Source organism: Capricornis sumatraensis, chromosome 7 (genome assembly GCF_032405125.1).
Source record: "Capricornis sumatraensis isolate serow.1 chromosome 7, serow.2, whole genome shotgun sequence".
In the NCBI taxonomy this organism is placed as follows: Eukaryota; Metazoa; Chordata; class Mammalia; order Artiodactyla; family Bovidae; genus Capricornis; species Capricornis sumatraensis.
In genome coordinates, this window is record NC_091075.1 from 15,875,833 (window position 1) to 15,898,812 (window position 22,980).

The window sequence follows — 22,980 nt, forward strand, 5'->3', positions numbered from 1 at the left end:
ATATTTTTTCCTTTATATGATCTCATATTTTAAAAAAATTTTGTGGAAATTTAAAAATATATATAAAAGGGGAAAGATTAGTGTAATGAATCCTTATATACCCTTCTCCTTGCTTCAACACTATCGAGAAAGAGCCAAGCTTCTTTCATTTCTCCACTTCTCTTTGGCTTTTGTGTTTTTAAAATACATCACTTCATTAACTTTTATCGAATACTCAACACAAACTAAAAAATCCCTAATTGTCCCCAAAATGTTATTTTATTATTGATTTATTATAGAGGTATAGAGTCACCTCATTATAACAAGAGACCAGCCTATCAGTAAATTCCAAGGGATTTAAGAGCTCTGTGCCAGGAATCAGGGGCAGAGACTATATATATATGTAAATACATATATTTTGATTTTTCCAGATGTGGATAGGGTTGGGATAGTAAGCACATTTGCTTGTTCCCTTTCTCAAATGAAAACTTTTAAGTGTTTCACTATTAATTATGATATATATTGCTGTTCAAAAGAAAAGTTAAAATACCTTTTTTTCAGATTCAGGAAGTTTTTCTTTATGTCTAATTTGCAAAGAGCTTTTCTTAACCATAAATTGATTTTCAACATTATTAAATAATCTTTCTGCATCTTTGAAATTATGAATTTTCCCCTTTATTTTGTTAATAGGATAAAAATTTTAAATTTTCTTTAATGAAGTTTAGTTAAGTTTGGGTTTTTCAAGAAGCAAATGCCGAGAAGGAATATAAAACATACAAGGCATTTATTGAGGGAAATGACTGTAAAGGGTAAATGAGAGAGAACAGCAGTATGCAGGGGGCCCATGATGGAGGTCTGGCAGTGTGCGAGGGGAGGGCAAACAGACGAGCAGTCCCAGCAGAGATAACAGCAGAGCTCTGAGGAAGTTTTGGTCTGGCCAATGGGAAGGTTTTGTGCCCTCACCTGTCAGAAGCATTTTGAGCCTGGCATCCACGTCTCACTCAGTCACTGGCTGAGCGCACACAGTGGCGGATCCAGATGAGGCAGGCTGGAGGCGTCCGTCAACTGTGTTCACAGCAAGAGAACCGAATGGCTCTCAGCAGCTCTAGCTGCAACTGTAAACAGACACGTGCAGTAACCTCAAACTAAGAAAGGCACACCTACCTGGAATTCAGAACTCAGGATGTTCATGTGCGTAGGGCTGAGTTACATCACTGGATAAGGCACTAAGATTTGTTGAGGTGATAGTTAAGAGAAATTGAGAATGAAGAGTGGAGGAAGGAGAGAGTGTGCACCAGGTGAAGTCCCAAAGACTAAGACAGTGAGGGAGTATCTCACCCATCTCTTTTGTAAACTCCAGCAAGAGCATGGAAGCGCTGCTCTCCAAACCTGTATGGAGCAGCACATCTGGGTGGTGCAAGGGCGGACTGTCGTGGCCGTCTCCCTCACACCTCCTGCAAGTGTGAATGTGCTAGAAGAAAATATGAAGGGTTATAAATAACAAAATCCCAGACACGCAGAACAGACTTATGGACAAGAGTCAGGGGAGAAGATGGAGAGGGTGAGAAAAATGGAGAGAGTGGCCTGGATGCATATATACTACCATACGTGAATAGACAGCCAATGGGAATTTGCTGTATGACTCACAGAACTCAAAATGGGGCTCTGTGATAACCTAGACAAGGGTGGAAATGGCAGGAGGTGGGAGGGAGACTCAAGAGGGAGGGGACATAGGTACACCTATGGTTAATTCTGGAAAAGGAAACGGCACTCCATTCCAGTACTCTTGCCTGGAAAATCCCAAGGATGGAGGAGCCTGGTAGGCTACAGTCCTATGGGGTCGTGAAGAGTCAGACATGACTGAGCAACTTCACTTTCATGCATTGGAGAAGGAAATGGCAACCCACTCCAGTGTTCTTGCCTGGAGAATCCCAGGGATGGGGGAGCCTGGCGGGCTGCCATCTATGGGGTCGCACAGAGTTGGACACGACTGAAGCGACTTAGCAGCAGCAGCATGGTTAATTCATTTTGATGTATGACAGAAATTAACCCAATTCTGTAAAGCAATTATCAATCAATTAAAAGCAAATAAATATTAAAAAAATAAAAGAGAAAGAGGAATGACAAAATTCAGAGTAGTGAAGCTCTGTGGCTGACATATAACCTAAAAATCATAAAAGACTGATGAATTCACCAGTATAAAACAAATTCTGCATGGAAAAGAAAGTTTCTTATAAAGTCAAAAGACAAAAAATTGGAATGCATACCACAAAGGCCTGAATTCTTTAATATATATCTATAAAGAATTCCTAAATCAATAAGAAAAACGCTAAAAGTATCAATCTTGATGGACAGTGACTAAAGTCCCCAAATCTCGATGGCTTCAGCTAGAAAAGCTTATTTCTCATATGTGCTTCGTGTTCATCATGGGTCAACTGGAGCTCTTTCCTGAGTTCTTCTCATTGTGGGACTTCTGATGTATTCTTGGCAATTGTGCAGAGGGAGAGACTCTGTAGAGTGCTGCACTGGCAGCTGAATATCGGCCTGAAGAAGATACTCCTCAATTCCTCTCAAAAACTATTGGCTAGCCAGTCCCATGGCCCACCGGAACCCAAGGACCAGGCTGTGCCATCATTTGTGTGTCTGGATGGAGAGGAGAGCCCAGCATTGGTGAGCAGCGCTGAGTGGTCATTACCACTCCAGATAGTCTATGGATTGTTTGGTTTCTCAATCGAAGGTCTTGTCAAAGAAAGACGATGGCATATTTCATTACATTCCACATGCTGGTTATTAAAGAAGTAGAAAATTCCTTTCTTTCCAAAATTGGTAGTGACATCTTTCTGATCAACTGAGTGAATCTGGGGATCTGTGAGGTAGATGAGCCCTTTTCCATTCCCAGTCACCCAACCTAAAAAATAAACAAATATGTCTGAGAATTAAATCCTCTATCAATTTCAGCAAAGTGTTTCAGAAAAAATATAATATACATACAGTGAAATAGACATTTGGTAACTTGGTCATCCTATTGTGTGAAAGCTGCTTAGTTGTGTCCAACACTTTGTGACCCCATGGGCTACACAGTCCATGGAATTCTCCAGGCCAGAATACTGGAGTGGGTAGCCTTTCCCTTCTCCAGGGGATCTTCCCAACCCAGGGATCGAACCCAGGTCTCCCTCATTGCAGGTGGATTCTTTACCAGCTGAGCCACAAGGGAAGCCCTATGGTTGAAGAATAATAAATTTCTGCTAAGGGATCTGGTGTGGCATATTCCAATTATTGGTCTAAGAAGAACTGAATATTGGATAATTAAATTTGTCAAATATGACATGCCCAGACAACCAGTTTTCAAGGAATTAGCAATAGCATGCACTTAGTGTAATTATTAAATCACACTGAATATTTTTCTTTCATTTTTCAGAAGTTTCTTTAATGCCTTACTCATCAATTCATACATTCCTCTGTTCATTTAACAAATATTTATTGAGTGTACACACTGTACAAAACACTGTTGTGTTTTGTGAACAAGCTAGTAAAAAAAATCTCTGTACTCAGTGTCACATTCTTGTGAAGATCAATAAATGATATAAGTACGCAAAATACATAATACGGAGTGATGATAAATGTGGTGGATGGGGGATAGAAACATCTTGGAGGATTATTATTAGAAATAATCATAACAAAACTCATTTATCATTTCAATACAGAATGATGGCTAATAATTCTGTTAGATAAAATACCAAGTTGAAACAAAATTTACATATTAATGCAGATTTTAAAGGAAGCTAGATTTAGGTATACAGCTTGCTGTTCCATAATGATCCCACTTATGAAACCCAGTATCACACCTGTAGTGAAGGTAAAGGGCTAGAGCAAAGAAAGTGTGTTTCGACATACTAAACCACACAGTCCTAAGAAACCCGCATCACCCAAAGCCACTGGAGTAAAATTAAAAAAGAAAACTGTTACGGATTTGCTCTAGAATTAAGCCCAACAAAATGTGAACCAGATCTCCTCACTGATTATCTGATGCCCTCAGACAGTTGTAGAAGCTTTAGAAAATTTTCCCATCCGTCATTTGCTATCTACAGCAAGACTGATTAATTCCAAATAGTAGCCTGTGCACTAAACAACCTATTAAATAATGACTCATGCTTTGGAGAAGGAAATGGCAACCCCCTCCAGTGTTCTTGCCTGGAGAATCCCAGGGACGGGGAGCCTGGTGGGCTGCCGTCTATGGGATCGCACAGAGTCGGACACGACTGAAGCGACTTAGCAGCAGCAGCAGCAGCAGCAGCAGCAGCAAAAGAAAGAAAGAAAGTGAAGTTGCTCAGTCGTGTCCGACTCTTTGTGACCCCATGGACTGTAGCCTATCAGGCTCCTCTGTCCATGGGATTTTCCAGGCAAGAGTGCTGGAGTGGAGTGCCATTTCCTTCTCCAGGGGATCTTCCTGACCCAGGGATTGAACCCAGGTCTCCCGCATTGCAGGCAGACGCTTTACTGTCTGAGCCACCAGGGAAGCACTAGTTATAAAACCTCATATTAACATATAAATAATACTAAAACAAAAAATAATTCCCAGTTTCACATACCTTGTAAATCAACCACAACATCTCTATGATTGGAAAATTCATAAGAAAAGTGGCCATAAGCCAAGCCGTATTCTGTGGCTTTGTATTCTGTTTTCACCACTTTTGTGTTATTTGATAATTTTACAAATTCCCCTAGCATGTAAGGTTCCACACTGACACATCCTTTTATTGTCTTGCCTTCTAAAATCTGAAAAATAGAAACAGGAGATGTATAACAATGGGGAAAGCCATGGGTTTTGAGGTCAGTAGATCTCACTTTGAGGTCAGTAGGTCTCAGCCTTTGAACTCAGGCTTTGCTACTTAGGAGCACTGTTGCTGTTCTCTCCCTAAGTCATGGCCAACTCTTTTGCGACCCCATGGACTTCAGCCCACCAGACTCCTCTGTCCATGGGATTCTCCAGGCAAGAATACTGGAGTGGGTTGCCATTTCCTTCTCCAGGGGATCTTCCCGACCCAGGAGTCAAACCCAAGTCTCCTGCATTGGCAGGTGGATTCTTTACCACTGTGCCACCTGGGAAGCCCCCAAATATATTTCTAGACCTGTTTAATCATGCCCCTGATTTCTTTAATCTTACCAGCAATACTGAGGCTGGTATGTAGAATATCTGCGTGTGAATCTTCTGCTCGTAAAGTCTCTTGTTAAATTCTGTCACGTAGTGCTGTGCGGTCATCTGCCTCTCCACATCAGTGAAGTGGTGCCAGAGCCCCTTTTGCTCCTTATATTCTTTCCCAACGTATCTGTGAATGCAGAAGAGCCACAGAAAGAGATGCACAGTGATCCTACTCTAGAGGAAGAGAGAAGAGACTAAGAGAGAGATGCAAAAATGCTTGAAAGACGTTACTTTTTTTCTATCTTAGTTAATATCATCTTATCTCATGACTCAGTTTTGTAAGCACCCCCTGACCAATGGCACACAATTCATACTAGCTGCCTGATGCTTAAGTTTATGTGTCATCTTGATTTGACCACAGGGTGCCCAAATATTTGGTCAAACACTATTCACAGTGTTTCTGTGAGGGTGTTTTGGATGAGTCTAATGTTCACATCAGTAAACTGAGTAAAGAAGATTGCCCTTCCTAGTGTGGGTGAGCCTCAGCCAATCAACTGAAGGGCCAAATGGAACAGAAGGCTGAGCTTATTTCAAGTAAGAGAGAATCCTTCTTACTGACTGCCTCTGATCCGGGACACTGGTCTTTTCCTGCTTTTGGGCTTGAACTGAAACATCATCTCCTCCTGGGCCTCAATCCCGCTGGTATTTGGGCTGGAACTATAGATCGTCAGCTCTCCTGAATATCCAGTCAACAATAGATGCTGAAACTTGAAAGCATCCATAATTATGTGAGTCAACTCCTAATAATAAATCTCTGTACACACACACACACACACACACATACATATGGGCTTCCCTGGTAGCTCAACTGGTAAAGAATCCTTCTGCAATGCGGGAGACCCCGGTTTGATTCCTGGGTCGTGAAGATCCCCTGGAGAAGGGATAGGTTACCCACTCTAGTATTCTTGGGCCTCCCTGGTGGCTCAGATGGTAAAGAAACTGCCTGAAATGTGGGAGACCTAGGTTCAGTCCTTGGGTTGGGAAGATCCTCTGGAGGAGGGTATGGCAACCCACTCCAGTATTCTTGCTTGGAGAATCCCCATGGACAGAGGAGCCTGGTTGTAGTCTATGGAGTCACAAAGGGTTGGACACAACTGAGTGACTAAGAACAGCACAGCACACACACACACACACACCCATACACACACATAGACATATACATCTTATTGGTTTTGCATTTCTGGACAACCCTGATGAATACATTGACCCAGGGGTGATACCGATTTATTTTCTCCTTATATGAGAAAGTGTCCGCTTGTTGTAGCAGTTCACCAGATGTGGGTAAGTCAAGAAAGCCAGCCAGGATACTGGAAAATGCATGGACTCTGGAACCAGATCTTTCACTGCCTGCAACATGACCTTATACAGGTCAACAGATCAACCAGAAGCCTTCTCTCCCCCTTCCTTTCGTGATTACTTCATCTCTACAAATACTTGCTTTCTATCATCACCTAATATATGTACAACACTTTTTATACTATCCAGGATTCACTGTGATTCCTGTATTTGAAGATTAATATATTTGGGCAATTTTGGAAAACTATCAGAAATGATTTATTAAAATAATAACTCTTTCTTATTTGCTCTGTTATCTTTTTCTGATCAGATGCATGTTAGACCCTCTTGTTCCATCTTCCATGTCTCTTTTTCTCCCTTTTATATCCCATCTCAGATCCTCCTATCAGGTATCCTGGTGTGTTAGTTGCTTAAGACTGCTGTAACAAAGTGTCCAAACTGGGTGGCTTAAGCAACAGAAATTGATTCCTCATAGTTCTAGAGTCTACAAGTCCAAGGTTAAGGTGTCAGCAGAGTCATGCTCCCTCTGAAGACGCAAGAGAAGGAGCTTTTCCAGACTGTCAACTTTTCCAGACGGTTCTGGCTTGGTGGCCATGTAGCTACAATTTTCACATGCATCCTCCCTGTGTGTTTCTATCTCCAAATTTCCTCTTTTATAAGGATACCAGTCATGGTGGATTCTGGGCCCACCCTACTCCAGTTTGATCTCATCTTAATTAATTACATCTGCAGTGACTTCATTTCCAAATAAGATCACAGTCTAAGTTACTTAGGCTTACAACTTCATCTTGAATTTGGGGTGGGGGGTACACAATTATACTTGTATCACCTGGCTCCACCACTTTGATGTGCGAACTTGGGGAGGTTTCTTAACATCTCTGTGTCTCGGCTCCCTCATCTGTAGGATGGGGATAACAATAGTACCTACCTCATTGGGTTTTGTAAGGATTGATTAAGTTAGTATATAAATGACTTAAAACAGGGGCCTGGCACATGAAATTTACATGTTTACTATTGTTATTATTATCAACATCCTTTTCAAGAAATGTATTTCTACTATTTAAGAATTTCCCAATTTCTCTCTTTTTATCTTCCTATTTATTTCTAATAATTTTTGGATTTGGGAAAAGAGCAAGGTCTACTTTAACAGTCTTGCTCCATAGGTTCTTTAAAATATACATATGGTATAAAATTAGGCCTTATACCAAACGAGGACCACCTGTGATCACTAATTTGCAGGTGAGTTTTGCTTAAAGTTGTCATCAAGAATTAAGGCCAAGCAAAAAATCTTTGTAGGTTATTTGCTTCAGTGACATGGCATTTTTTATTTAATTAATTAATTAATTAATTAATTTATTTATTTAAGGAAACTTTCTTCTGTTTCTAGTTGTTTTTTTTTTAATTTTAAAATCTTTAATTCTTAAATTAACCTTTATTTTTGTTTTTGAGGATATAGTCATTCCTGAGTCAATGCTTTATATCAGCGGTCTCTGAACTCATCCCCTTTCATGTGTAACTTTTATCACTAGTTGCTCCCTCATCCCACCCCTGCCCAAAACCTCTAAAGAGAAGGGTCTTAAGGAATCAGCATTCACTTATATCCCTGAATATGTTTCATTACTGGCCTCAGAGGAGTTTTGTGCCGTTTCTTCCAGGCTCACTCATTTAATCAGAAGTGTGGCTTGCATGGTTTAACTAGCCTTTTTTGCCAGCATTTTCAATGAGAGTGTTCAAGACTCTCTGACTTGTCATATGGCAAGAAACTCTATTTTTCTTACCTGTACCATGGAGTTAATGTTCTCCAAGGGGTTTAAAATCATGTACATAAAACATCCAGCCCAATGGCTGACATAATGTGGGTTCTCTATCTATGATGGTTGTTGCTCAGTTGAGTCATGCCTGACTCTTTTTTTTTTTTTAATGCCTGACTCTTTGTGACCCCCACGGACTACAGCACACTAGGCCTCCCTGTCCCTCACCATCTCCTGGAGTTTGCCCAAGTTCATGTCTGTTGAATTGGTGATGCCATCCAACCATCTATGGTAACTGTTATTAATTAGCTAATGAGGAAGAGGAAAAGGAGCTGAATTAGAAAACATTTAGCCACTTTTTCCAGCCTTTTTATAGTCTCATAAACAATTACTTAACAGAAGGGACAAATCAAGCCATTACACATTATTATATATGTTTTCAAGCAATACCTGCCCAGAGTTTCTTCTTGATGAAGATGATGTACCCAAAATGCATTTCTTTGTCTGCCTTTCTTTGTCACATGTAGGTAGTCCCCCAAATATACAACAGTTTCTTGGGCTGTCCACAGTTCAGATTTCTTGGAATATTTTAACAAAAGAGCACCTTGAATAAAAGATAAGATGAATACTGACCTTATTTTTCAAAAAGATCTTGCAATTCACAGATAAGATGAATTGTAACACAGGTACCAATCTGTGTTCATTTGACATATTCAACTTTTTAATATATTTTCTCAAATTTTATCCTGTTCTATGACTATTACTAAAACGTTAGTGAAGTACAATAAAAAGGCAAAGTTTGAGAAATTACAATGAAAACTGCCTTTGATTCACAAAATCTCTTGTTTGTGATGGCAAGGTATTAAGGCCAGAGCTTCTGTATGAAAGTAATGAAAAATAAAAAGGCTTTTCAAATAGCAAAAGCCCAGAGACCATCTTAGAACAAGTGACATGTGAATACAACTTCTTCTGATTATCTGGGAATCTCAAATAAAAGAGGCTGCTCCCTATGTGAGATCACATAGATAGAAATAAGTTGAATAATTTTTCTCCAAAAGTTCCTGGCAACTCCAGGGATCTTAGATTCCATATGAAAGTTCAACCTGATTTTCTCTTACATATTTTAAGTTGGGAAACTCCAGGAATTACTGAGAAAATATAGCTACTGTACAAAGATGAAAACTCAACTGAAAAAGAAAAAGATAAAGAGGAAAAAATAAGGGTTGTTTTCACCTTAAAGAAAGGAAGATCAGCGCAAGCATGAAAGGATCTCTTTGAGGGGGAAGACCAACATGAACCCTAAGAAAGAAATGCAACATTTTGAGATCCAAGTTAAAATAAAGTGAACAAGGACCTCCAGTGACTAGGTTGTGGTAATGAATAAATGAACAGGAGACTCAGGAGAAGAGAATATTTAAAGTGAGATAAGCCTACAGGTTTGAGGTGGAGAGGAAGGAGACGACTGAGGTTGTGGAGAGATGATGCTCAGGGTTGGGTGACTCAGAGAAGCTGGGGAAGGAAACGAAGGTGAGCTGCATGCACACACGTAGAAAGGGCAGTGAATGAAGGGAAGAAGCAAGGAGAGGATGCATAACTTGTCCAGTTTCTTCAACTTTGGGGCTTGCTTCCTCCCATGTGCTTTTTCACCCATAAAATGGCACACAGACAAAACAGTAAAGCAGCCACCTAACTCTCAGAAATGTGGCTTTGGAACCGCATAAACTCACAGTAAGCAGGGAAACCCTATTATTAGAAAATTTTGCTTCTTTTGGCCACAATTTGATCTTTTAGTCTGACTTCAAGGTGCCAGGTAAAACACTGAAATACTTTGAAGCAGAAGTTCTTAACATTGGCTTTATACAAAAAATCCCTGGGGAGCTCAAAAAATACAGATGCCTGGACCCACACCATAGACACATGAGACTGGAATCTCTGGAGCGAGGCACTGGGAGATTTAAAGAGCTAAAAAGCCTCTTGGGAGATTCTCATGTGGTACCAGTGTTGAGAACTACTACGTTAGTATCCAGTACTTAGCAATCCACATAGCTTGTTTCCTCTGAAAGGCATTTTACAATAGTTTTTTTCCTCATTCAAATAATTCTTCAGTACCTTGGAGGCTATTACAATGTGATCCTCTGGGCTAAGAGAAGAACCTTCTTTTGTCTTCTCCCCAGCTTCTCCACCGCTTCTAAGCTGCGTTAAGACACACTGACTGCTGGGTGGCCCCAGCTCAGGCTTCCTTGCGCTGTTCCTGAGGCAGGAGGCAGCGGCTAAATGCAGGTGACCAATGCAGAGCCTGGCAAGAAACCACTCAGCAAAGGTGTGAACATGACGAGTGCCTACTAGAAGCATGATGTGTAACTAGGGCAAACTCCGTTCCCTGGAGTTTCGAATGGGAACAGAGAAAAACCAGCTGTGGCAATGAGAATCAACAGAGGAGACAGACAGTATATACGGCATCTAGAGCTGTTTCAAACCCTGACTGATGACTGCTCCCACGGTCGGTAAGATCCTCCCTTACTGCCTATGTAGCAAATCTCCAATGTATGAGGCAGCTTGAGTGAGCCTCTATTCTTTGCAACCTTTAGAGTCCATCACAGAGTGAAGAAGGCCCCCAAACTACATCTTTGTCTGTGTACTCACAAAGCATCACAGCTGTCTATACCTTTCACGAGCTTTAAGTGATCCACGGAACAGAAACGTCAGAGGGCCCTCAACATACAGAGATGCTTCCTGAAAGGGTGTACTTACTATGTGCTCCGTGGAGTTGGCTGGATTTAAAAACGCCTGTATGCTCCAGTCTCTGGAACAGCCAATCATGCCTCACCCCTGCCAAGAGTTTTTCAAAGTCATCAGGCTGCAGGGTGCGGGCCTCAAGGATCGCCTGCTTTGTCATTCCTGGCAATGAAACAAAAGAACTTCCACTGGAATTCAGAAAAGACCATGGATTTTCTCCCTCAGAAGAACCACTGGAGATTGCTGGTGATTTCAGCCACCAAGGTGAGGACAGGCTGGAGTTCTGGCTGCAGTTTAGCAGGTTTCCAGGTTCATTTGCTTCCTCCGTGGTAGTGCAGTCCTCGCTGAGGACAGGGGTGGAAGTCTTACTGCTTACTGAGGAACTGGGGATCTGGGCTCCCTGAATGGGCGGCTGCTTCCAAGTGCACGGTCTAGGGGAGCCATGTGGGCTCATGGTGTGAACATCTGCACTGCCCAGCCGTGGGCTCTCCTCACCCACTGTGGAGGCATCAGGGTCAATGCCCTGCTCTTTGACTGAGCAACCATTTTTTCCTGAGTCAGGGTTTTGAACAAGCCAATGAGGAGTGTAAGAGTTACATGCTACTGTGGAACTTTTGTCCAGAGACTTGTCCACGACTGAGTGGGAGTCTACGGGAACATCTTCTGCTCTTTCTGCTATCTTTCCTTCTGGGTCAACCCAGCAGGGGCTATCTTTAAATGGAGGACCTGTGCCTCCTTTGATTTCTTCTCTCTTCTCTTCTTCATCCTCGTCCTTGGCATCATCATTGATATCTCGAAACTCATCAATTGTTTCAAAGGTTTCTTCTTCTTGGATGGAAGGATATGAGGCCACGTTCTTAGGCCAACCAGAATCAGAAGTCCAAGAAGCAGAACAAAATGAGGGTCTGGAAAGAGCAGAAGTATTTCTGGACCCCACATTTCCAACTTCCTGCATGCCTCTTTTAAACCACCCTCCACCAGAGGCCAATGAAATGTCTGTTGTGCTATGAGGTGGGAAGGTTGCCAAGGGCATGGACTCGTGCAGCTGACATTGAGAAGACTCTAAACTGTCATCCCTGGGCACCTGGAGAGAGAGACCATGCAGCTCTGAAGACAGTGGGTGCTCAGCTCTGCTCGCCCCATTCACCTCCTGCTCGTCTGACAGGGCAGTGGAACACTGCGTGTCCACAAGATGCTCCTCCTTGCTCAGTTCTCTTCCTGCGGACGTATCATCAACATGATAATTCACTTCCTCCCAGCTTGTAGAAGACTGGTACCCTGATAACTTGCTCCAAGAACTGGAGCTCAGGCTGTCACTCAGAGACTTGTTCAGGACAGCTCCCCCACCGCTGCTGTGGTCTGTTGACTCAGCTTCGGTCTCCACATCTTCATCCACGGAGACTCGAAACGCATCAGAACCGGCCCAGTTTCTCCTTCCCGCCCTCCTGAGTTCCTCCTGACTGTTCATCGCCATCTGGGAGGAAGATATCACCATGCCTTTTTCAAAATGTGCTTTGTCCTCCGTGGCACTCACGGTATCTATGTTTTTCGTTTCTGTTTTTAGATCCGTGATACAGACTCCTGTTTTCATACCTTTCTGTTTATTTTTGTTGTTTCCACACGTGCTTTCAAATATTTCACACACTGAAGTGTGGTGCTGTGAATAGGCTCCAAGGATTTTGGGGAAATCCACTTGCCCAAGTAAGATGGGCTTCTCTGACCCACACCTGAATCCCTCTGGAACATAAGACTTGTCATCTAAATTTGAGAAGCTTTGAACTTGTAACTGTTCCTTCACCCGGGTGATAACAGACATGATTTCCTGAGAGACAGCTTCTTTCTCCTGACTTCTGGAGCAATTGCTGAAAGTATACAGCTTTCCCATAGCTTCACTACAGAGCTGACTTGCTGTTCGGACGGTCTCCATCTCCCCATAGAGTCTTTGGTGCACAGTGGTGAGACCAAAAGCAGCTTTAAGAAAACTATGGAGCTCCTGTTTTCCCGTAACTGGTTCATCACGTTTCTTGGTGAGGAGACCAATTTCAAAGGCTTCTTTGGCTTCACATAGATATGAATTTTTCATTCCTGGAGGACAGTCCTTAGAACTACTATATGACAAGAGGCATGTGCCACGGATATTCTGAGGAAAATATCAGATACAAAATCAGACACTGAATTAGAAACTGGAAGTGAATCAGGGAAAAGTTTTCATTCCTGGAGGACAGATATTAGAAATAGTATTTTTTTTTAAATGTGCCATGGATATTCTAATAAAAATACATAAACATTGAGTCAGGGAGCTGTGGTCTTTTTGATGCCTCAGGAGAAGGGGCTAGGACATATGTGATTGGTTGGCACGAAGGGGTAAGAAATTAGCTTTAGCGTCCATCCTACTGTAGCCCTGATGCTTTTGATCAAAGATGATAAAATTGCTGTCATTGTTGCTAATGTTATTTTCAGCAAACAGAGTCTATACATGGGACATGGACGAAATAATTTTGTTATATACAAACACATAATTTGTTTATTGATGGTCAAAACAATAGACTTGTGGCTTCCCAATCCCTCTGGATATTTGGATCACCTGGGAGGTATTCCATAATGAATGATTTCTGGGTAAGAATCCCAGGCCTTTACATGTAGTGGATTTAGGGTAGAGCCCAAGAATATGTATTTTGAAAGGGCTATTAGGTGATTCTGACATGCTTGGGAACCCTTGTTCTACAGCAGATAACATCATGTCCCCCAGCTGCAGTAACTTAGCTCCCCATCAGCAGGATGTCACTACTCTGACTGATCTGACCTCTACATACATGAAGTCCGCTCACAATTACCTAGTGATGCACACAAATCCTATCTTAAGGTGCGACTCTTCCCTCCCCCTGGTGATGTCTGTCACTGGGGAGAGGAGTTAGGACGGGCTATGCCCTGCTTACCATAGCTGTGAGAACGAAGAGGGGCGTGTAGGGGCTGAAGGCAGCCGCCAGCTTGCAGGCTTCAGCGGCTGACAGCAAGTGGTGGTCAAACTCCTTCAGCAAGCGCTGCGAGGGAACAGGAGTACAAGTGTATTGTGAGAAAACAAGAGGCCGAGTGTATACTGTTGACAATTATTTACCCATTAGCAAAAGACAGGCTATAAAATTCCTTTGCTTTTCTTTCAAGATTCTGAGGCGTGCCCTATGCCTCACCACAACCATTTCAGAACAGTGCCAAGAAAGAGTAAGTGGGTAAAGACCCCAGGACATTGACCATCCTTTCCCCCACACCCATACACCATCCATCCCCAACTCGCACCACAGAGACAGCCTCACATGTGTCAACATTTGTAGTTTGCTTGCCCACGCAAAGTAATTCAGACTAGTTTCTTCAAAGGATCATGCAGCTCTCTGTTCATAGAACCTGAGCGTTTTGCAGTCAGATTCACTAGTGATTTATGCATTGTTCTTGGCAAAGAAGGCTTTAATGTACAATTTCATAGCAAACAAGATTCATTCATTTATTCCAGAAATATGTATTGAATATTCCCATGTGCGAAGTGCTGTTCTAGCCACGAAGGAGAGAGGAGACAGTGAGCCTGCAATGAACTTATTTTCTATTAAGGGGAGGGGATCAAAAACACACAAGATAAGTAGAGTGTGTAATATTTGAGATGGCAATAAATGTTCCAGAGAAAAATACAGTAAGCAGAGGTCAAGGAGGTCCAAGGCAGGAGGGCAGTTTGCAATTTTAAACAATCCTCAGAGATAACGTCACTGGACAAGGAACATAACCCCTTTTCTGTGTTTTGGTCTGTCTGATAGCAAAAGCAACGTTTTGCTAAGATTCAGAGTAGAAGCAGCAAGCTATATGTATTCTTGCTGCTGCTGCTGCTGCTGCTAAGTTGCTTCAGTCGTGTCCGACTCTGTGCGACTTCATAGACGGCAGCCCACCAGGCTCCCCTGTCCCTGGGATTCTCCAGGCAAGAGTACTAGTGGGGTTGCCATTGCCTTCTCTGATATGTGTTCTTATGCTACACTAATTAGTACTGAGTACAGTTACTATTGTAGTTTTGGTATTTGAAAAAAAGGCAGTGTTGATACTATTAAAATGTCAATTTGAGTGCAGTGCAGGAAAGCAGTCAATGTCTGTGCAATGCTCTGAACTGGTTAGAGATCTGGTTTCTGCTCCCAGTTCTCTTTCTCATTGACTGTGCAGGTTGTGGAGGTTACCTAGTTTCTCTAGACCTCAGTTTACTTTCCTCTAAAATGGGAGTGACACATTCTGCTCTACGTTACGCCTAGGTAGATGTGGTGTGTGTGGCTCACATACATATGTACACATACTTCTTGAGTTATAAAACAATAAATAAATATTTATAATCATGACTGTTACAGATAGGAGCCTGGACAAGCAACTGATGCCCTGATTTGAACAAACTGTAACTAAAGTCTTAAAGTTATTACCCTTTTACTTTGTCATTGAGAGAGTTCAAGTGTAGAAACTGAATTTTGTGATAATCTGAAAGGAAATCATGGGGTTCAAAGCATTTATCACGTTGATTTCATTCTTCATTCATTCTTTTTTTTCCCTAGTACCTCTATAGGTCTGGTGCTGGGGTAATATAGCCAAATGGGACAGCATAGGAACTGTTCCTCAGGCTTGTTCACATTACTTGAAGAGGGGAGATACTGTGAGATACTGTGAGGGGAGATAAAGGGAGATACTCTCCCTGACTCTTGGAGAGAGAACGAACCAAGAATAACACTGACAGTTTTGTAGGTGATGCCACTCTGGCACAGTAGTTTTGCCAAGTGATGATTACCAGATTAATGTCAGGATTGCTTTTAAACTTTTCATAATCTTTCTTGCTCATGGAGACGAAGATGTCTGCCAATATACCTAGTGATGTGGAAATGCCCTGCAAGGAAATACAGACAAAACACAGATGAGGAACTTACAGTCAATTCTTGCTCTCAAGTCCCAAAGTCAACGATTAGCCCTCCATATGAACCACTGCTTATTATTATCATTTGTTATTATGACTCTGAGGATACTTCTTGACTGGATGTCACTGGGCTTGAAAGATTATCACATCCTGAGGACATGGGCATAATGTAAACTCAGCTATTTCTTAGCAGGGCTTTGCTTGATCATCGACATGAACTTGTCCACAATGCTAGGTATACAGAACTGACCCAAGCAAGAGTTCCCACCCCCAACTCCATTTGTGTTGTTAAAAGGATTGTAGGCAGCAGTGTTGCTAACACAGTTCAGGGAAATGTATAACCCAAATCTTCAGTTAACGAGGAGAATGTTCTCACAGTCACAGAGGATGAGTACATCAAGGAAAGCTAATGTTGCTTCTCAATTTCTCAAATAAAGATGCTATGTAAACGGCTGAGGTCTTTTCCCACTTAACCAAGGGAGACTGATTTTACAGAATGCAATAGAGCCATACCAACTTTGCTATGGAATGAGGTAAAGGCTAAATATATAATAAAATCAATACCAGTAGAAATAAATGGATCAGTAGAAATAAATATACAAACAGATAGTTGCAAATATATAGAGAAACACTAAATACATACCAGGAGTCTAGTTGTGATTAAGGATGAGCAGGACAGAGAGGGAGTTTTTAAATGTTTCTGGTCCTATTGTTCATTCATTCATGCTTGTGCTCAGTTCTGTCTGACTCTTTGCGACCCCATGGACTGCAGCCCACCAGGCCTCCCTGTCCATCACCAACTCCTGGAGTTCACTCAAACTCATGTCCATTGAGTTGGTGATGCCATCCAGCCATCTCATCCTCAGTCGTCCCCTTCTCCTCCTGCCCCCAATCCCTCCCAGCATCAGGGTCTTTTCCAATGAGTCAGTCCTTTGCAACAAGTGGCCAAAGTACTGGAGTCTCAGCTTCAGCATCAGTCCTTCCAATGAACACCCAGGACTGATCTCCTTCAGGATGGACTGGTTGGATCTCCTTGCAGTCCAAGGGACTCTCAAGAGTCTTCCCCAACACCACAGTTCAAAAGCATCAATTCTTTGGCACTCAGCTTTCTTTATAATCCAACTCCTACATCCATACATGACTACTGGAAAAACCATAGCTTTGACTAGATGGACCTTTGTAGGCAAATTAACATCTCTGTTTTTTAATATGTTGTCTAGGTTGGTCATAGCTTTTCTTCCAAGGAGTAAGCATCTTTTAATTTCATGGCTGCAGTCACCATCTGCAGTGATTTTGGAGCCCAAGAAAATAAAGTCTGTCACTGTTTCCAATGTTTCCCCATCTATTTGCCATGAAGTGATGGGACCGGATGCCATAATCTTTATTTTCTGAATGTTGAGTTTTAAGCCAATTTTTTCACTCTTCTCTTTCACTTTCATCAAGAGGCTTTGTAGTTCCTCTTCACTTTCTGCCATAAGGGTGGTGTCATCTGCATATCTGAGGCTATTGATATTTCTCCTGGCAATCTTGATTCTAGCTTGTGCTTCTTCCAGCCCAGCGTTTCTCATGATGTACTCTGCATAGAAGTTAAATAAGTAGGGTGACAATATACAGCCTTGACGTACTCCTTTCCTGATTTGGAACCAGTCTGTTGTCCCATGTCCAGTTCTAACTGCTGCTTCCTGACCTGCAAACAGATTTCTCAAGAGGCAGGTCAGGTGGTCTGGTATTCCCATCTTTTTCAGAATTTTCCACAGTTTGCTGTGATCCACACAGTCAAAGGCTTTGGCAGTCAATAAACCAGACGAATCAACAAAAATATAACCAATAAAATTGATAAATTATAAACTCAATTGTGCCATAAGGTAATAACTTACCAAAGGCAAATATAGGAAATAAGAAAATAAATATGAGACAAACAACCTTTTTATCTGGCTGAGGAAGTGTCAGGTATCCCATGATTGAGGCCCATATTAACTCTGCTGCTTCATACCACATCCCTGCAAAAAAGGAGACAGGACAAATTGTTAGTATCTGTGCTCTTGTGTCAGAAAATACTTTTAAAAACTAATACAGAAAGATGATTTTGCATTTTGTAAGAAAATTTACAACTAGACTAGATTGACAGCAATGAGCAGATAGCAACCTGCTAGAAAAACAACAATCTGCTTTTCCAGTTGGTTTAATACAGATAATTTTTCCCTTTCACAGGCAAACAGTAAGAAATATTACATATCACATGTGTACATATGAAATATATTAATATATAAATGATTATCTCCATTATGTTCAAGAAAACAATTACCACCTTCTGTTTAAAAATTTCAGATACATTAGTTTGCATTTTAAAATACAATTAAGGTCCTCAGTGGCACCCTACTCCAGTACTCTTGCCTGGAAAATCCCATGGATGGAGGAGCCTGGTAGGCTGCAGTCCATGGGGTCGCTAAGAGTCGGATATGACTGAGCAACTTCACTTTCACTTTTCATTTCATGCATTGGAGAAGGAAATGGCAACCCACTCCAGTGTTCTTGCCTGGAGAATCCCAGGGACAGGGGAGCCTGGTGGGCTGCCATCTATGGCGTCGCACAGAGTCGGATATGACTGAAGTGACTTAGCAGCAAGCTTTGCTAGCAAAACTCAGAAATACCCTCCGAGGAACACATGGGTAAGTTATCAGGGTGTGTGTGTGGACTCAGTCATATCTGACTCTTTGCAGCCCCATGGACTGCATGTGGCCTGTCAGGTTCTTCTGTCCATGGAATTTTCCAGGGAAGAATACTGGAGTGGGTTGACATTCCCTACTCCAGGGATCTTCCTGACCCAGAGACTGAACTCGTGTCTCTTGCATCTCCTGCATTGGCAGGTGGATTCTTAACCACTAGCGCCATCTGGGAAGCCCAGTTATCAGCATAGGTTTAGAATAAGAGTGTCACTTATCACATGAAGTCCTGCTGAACTGACAGCCAGATGCCAGAAATATTACGAAGGAAAGTCACCATATAGAAATGCAAGTTTCTTTAACAAAACTCAACAGAAAACTATTTTGTTTTGTTAATGGTCATAGTATTCCTGGCATCTTAAGTGTCAGTCTCTTTTTGATGAGGAAACTAAGGGAAGTAGAACACTATCAACCAGATCCAATGAGAAAAGCCCACAGTGAAATCTCTTAGGCAGACTTGGTAAACGAGACTGAGAGGATGACCGTACCCAACTTCTGCAGAATTTGCCCTCTTATCTGTATGCAGACTGACTGCACCAGGACCTTGTCGCTTTCATTTCCGTACAGCCAGGTACCTACAGTAAAAGAGGGGGGAAAAGGAAAACGTTTTTGGCCTTGAATTATTACAGAAATAGCCTGGTGAAATAAAACTATGGTCATGGAAGCCTTCACGAACACATGTGACATAGATTCGGTAGACAATCTCTTCTCTGTATATAGGGTAAGGTCTAACCTATAACCTACAAGGCTTCACAGGAGTTGACTCCTGCCTGGTCCCCACCTCTCCCCATAACCAACTGGGCTCTGCTTGTGTCCCTTATAAGAGCAGCCAACTCTTGCTAGTGGTAGAGAATCTGCCTGTCAATACAGGAGGTGCAAGAGATGCGGGTTTGATCCCTGGATGGGGAAGATCCCCTGGAGTAGGAAATGGCTACCTGCTCCAGTACTCTTGCCTGGAAAGATTCACGGACAGAGGAGCCTGGTGAGCTACAGTCCACAGGGTCATGAACAGTCCGACACGACTGAACACCTGCATGCGTGCACCCACACACACACACACTTACTTGCTTCATGGTATCTGCACTTGTCATTCCCACTACCTGGGATTCTGCTCCCTCCAGCTCCTACTGCAGGGCTCATCCTCAATGGTCTTGCCTCCAAGGCTTCCCAGATTAATTAACTGCAGTGTCACCCCCACTGTCTTGTGGTTCCTGAGAGGAGGGCGGGATCCATCCCATTCACCCAAAATTGGTTTGGATGTTGAAACTGATGATTGCACACATGCACCGAGGGGATATGAAAAGATTTAGTGCTCACATAATGAGCCTTTCTGAGGAGGGCAGGGAAGGCACCTAAGCTGGTCCGTTTGACTTAAGTGAAGGGAGTGGTGGGTAGCTTCTCTTTTTATTTTGATTAGGGTGTGGGGCTGGGGTAAAGGTTCCCACAAGCTAGGCCAAGGTTTACTGATAGATGAGCTTAAAAAAAAACTCAGCCTGTCCAGATGTGGGGCACAAGGGGAAGAAGCTGGGGCCTGATAACTGCCCAGTGGCCAAACATCAAAAATAGTCAGGCTTTTTATCATAATCTCTCACTGTTCTCTACCACACTGACCCCATTACCTTCTCCCTGGCTTTTAATCTACATGTGTGTGTGTGTTGGGGAGTGCAGAAGATGGGAAAAGATGCATGTTGTAGGTTAGTGATGGTGGCTTTATATGGTCAATATTTTTACGTCCATTTGGCTTCCCACTGGAAATGTCTACAAGTTTCAAGGAGTTTGGGACCTTATATCCAAGTATATTGAGCTTAAAAGTCAGCTAGGGGACCTCCCTAGCTTCAGTGGTTAAGACACTGAACTTCCATCGCAGGGGGCATAGGTTCAATCCCTGGTCCAGGAACTAAGATCCCACATGCCGTGCGTGGCACAGCCAAAAAACAGGGATAAAAAAAGTTGGGTGGGCATTGTGTTCAACTTGTTGGGACACTTGTTGAATGCCTAGAAATTCAGACAAGATATCTGAGGCTTAAATTACTTGTTACTCAACTATTAGGACTTCCTTTCATGTATGATTAAATATTCTAAGAAATCCATTTCAAAATACGTTTTTATTACATTTTCTCTGTAGCCAAACACAGTTTATTTTTCAGATCACTTAAATACATAAAGCTGTAAGTGTATTCTCCTGAACTTACAGGCTCAATTTTCATTCATAATTCTTTACAAAGCTTCAGCTGAGCCTTTTCTGAAGCCCAGGGAGTTACCTACTTTCACAACGAATGCTGATTAGGTAGCACCCTCCACAATAAAGCAGGGCAATATTAGAAGACTTGGTTGTTTTGTTTTCATTTTTGATATGAGAAAATGGAAACATAGAGAAGTAAACTGCTCGACCAAAGCCACTTCTTTCACTGGGGCAGAGCCAGTTCCGGGGAGTTCGGGAATATCCAGTGCACAGTAACTGTGAGGTCACTGAGTTGTTTCTGAACTGGAATTCTGGTAGGGACAGTGCATGAAGGTTATGGTGACGATATGACAGCACCTTACCCGTTGCTCCATTGTTGCTTATTAGACTGCTCAGGATATACTCTGCTTTTAAAAGTTTCCCTGAAAAGAAGCAACCAAATGCCACATAATTAGTTCTGAACACGTGCTTTAAATACTACTGCTGTTCATGCTCTAAGGTTAACACATTATAACAGGGAAACATCCTATATTAAACTTTAAAATCAGTAACTACATCCCACACAGAAGTGAAAAAGAAGATGCGGTTTTCAGGAAGTGGTAAGATGGGAAGTTATGTAGTAACTGAAACTGCAATTAGATTCACATGTATATACACATGTGTATATGTATACACATGTATTCGTTTATATGAATAAACAATCCATTCATACAGAGTAAGGCTTGAGAAGTATAGGCAAACCTTTCTCAGAGGCTGCATCTCCTTCTTGTGAAAACTATGCCAGGACTCTACTCCAAAAGTAGGGTTGAGTTGCCTGTGAAGTGAACAGGACTATTTACAGAATTATCAGGGCTTCCCTGCTGGCTCAATTGGTAAAGAATCCGCCTGCAATGCGGGAGACGGCCCGCAATGTAGGAGACCCAGGTTCAATCTCTGGGTCAGGAAGATCCCCTGGAGAAGGAGACAAAAAACCCACTCCAGTCTTCTTGCCTGGGAAACCCCACGGACAGACGAGCCTGGTGTGCTACAGTCCATGGAGTCGCAAAGAGTTAGACACAGCTTAGCGACTAGACCACAATAGAATGATCAGGAAGGAATTTTTTAGGGGGTTGGCAGAGAAGTTCTTTGTAAACTTTTCACTGACTTCATCAACACCACATAGGAGGAGCCTAACCTATGAATGACTGTTTCATAGGCCTAACCTAATTCATAGGCCTAATCTATGAATCTAAGTAGGAATCTCAATCATTTATCCTTTTGTCCATTTCTGCTTCCAGGTCCCTCTAAGCCCTACATGGTCTGGCCTCTGGGACTTCTTTGACCTCATCTCTACCATTCTTTCCCTCATCCTCATTCCTACTTTGGTGGTAGTGGCTTCCTGACTATTCCTTGAACCTATGAGGCTTGTTCCCATGTCAGGGTCTTTGTATTTACAATTATTTTAGTTTGGAATGCTTCTATCTCAGATATCTACAAAGCTTGCTCCCTTCTCCTTTAGGTCTTTGCTCAGATGTCACTTCACTGTCTCATAAGGCCTTCCTGGACCACCCTATTTCAAAGTGCACACACAGCCATATACCTGATTGTGGCAGAGTGTGTTCCACAGGCGGTCACAACAATCTCTTCTGACCCACATGTTCTTTTGCAGTGTGACCCTGCCACTCCTCCAACAAGAAGTGGAATCTAGAATCTATTTTCCTTCCCCTGAGCCTGAAGTGGCCCTGTGACCTACTGTGGACAGAGGACGCAGCAGAAGTGACACTGTGTACCTTTCTGGTCGGGACATTGAGAGACACCTCTGGAGCGTGGATGTTTCTCTGGAGCATAGGTTTGTACTTGATCTGCTAGGCCCCAGAAATTTCAGTACTGAATTAGTTTTCTCTTAATTACTTGCTGGGGTAATTGTGGTTAAATTCAGACTCCACATGGACCCCTGGCATAGACTTGCTGCTATTTCTTTTTGGATGGATATATACATATATTATTCCATGGCAAATAGAAGGGGAAACAGCGGAAGCAGTGACAGATTTCCTCTTCTCAGGCTCCAAAATTACTGTGGACAAGGACTGCAGCCATGAAATAAGAAGACAATTGCTTCTTGGCAGGAAAAACGATGACAAACCTAGCCAGCATGTTGAAAAGCAGAGACATTACTCTGCTGACAAAGGTCCATATAGTCAAGGCTGTGG

The 22,980-nt window shown here is 42.3% G+C and overlaps 1 protein-coding gene across 1 annotated transcript in view; it reads right to left on the reverse strand.

Annotated features, from left to right (window-relative positions):
• Window positions 1–2,322: 2,322 nt before the first annotated feature.
• ALPK1 (alpha kinase 1) overlaps window positions 2,323–22,980 on the reverse strand; it is a 112,446-nt gene continuing 91,788 nt past the window's right edge. The window contains exons 8-17 of the mRNA XM_068975307.1: window positions 21,154–21,213; window positions 19,098–19,184; window positions 17,810–17,886; window positions 15,764–15,859; window positions 13,899–14,003; window positions 10,978–13,102; window positions 8,677–8,830; window positions 5,144–5,306; window positions 4,569–4,755; window positions 2,323–2,887 (exon numbers count right to left, since the gene is read on the reverse strand). Coding sequence (XP_068831408.1) covers window positions 2,688–2,887; window positions 4,569–4,755; window positions 5,144–5,306; window positions 8,677–8,830; window positions 10,978–13,102; window positions 13,899–14,003; window positions 15,764–15,859; window positions 17,810–17,886; window positions 19,098–19,184; window positions 21,154–21,213 — 3,254 coding nt within the window. The 3' untranslated portion in view covers window positions 2,323–2,687. The remainder of the gene's footprint in view (window positions 2,888–4,568; window positions 4,756–5,143; window positions 5,307–8,676; window positions 8,831–10,977; window positions 13,103–13,898; window positions 14,004–15,763; window positions 15,860–17,809; window positions 17,887–19,097; window positions 19,185–21,153; window positions 21,214–22,980) is intronic.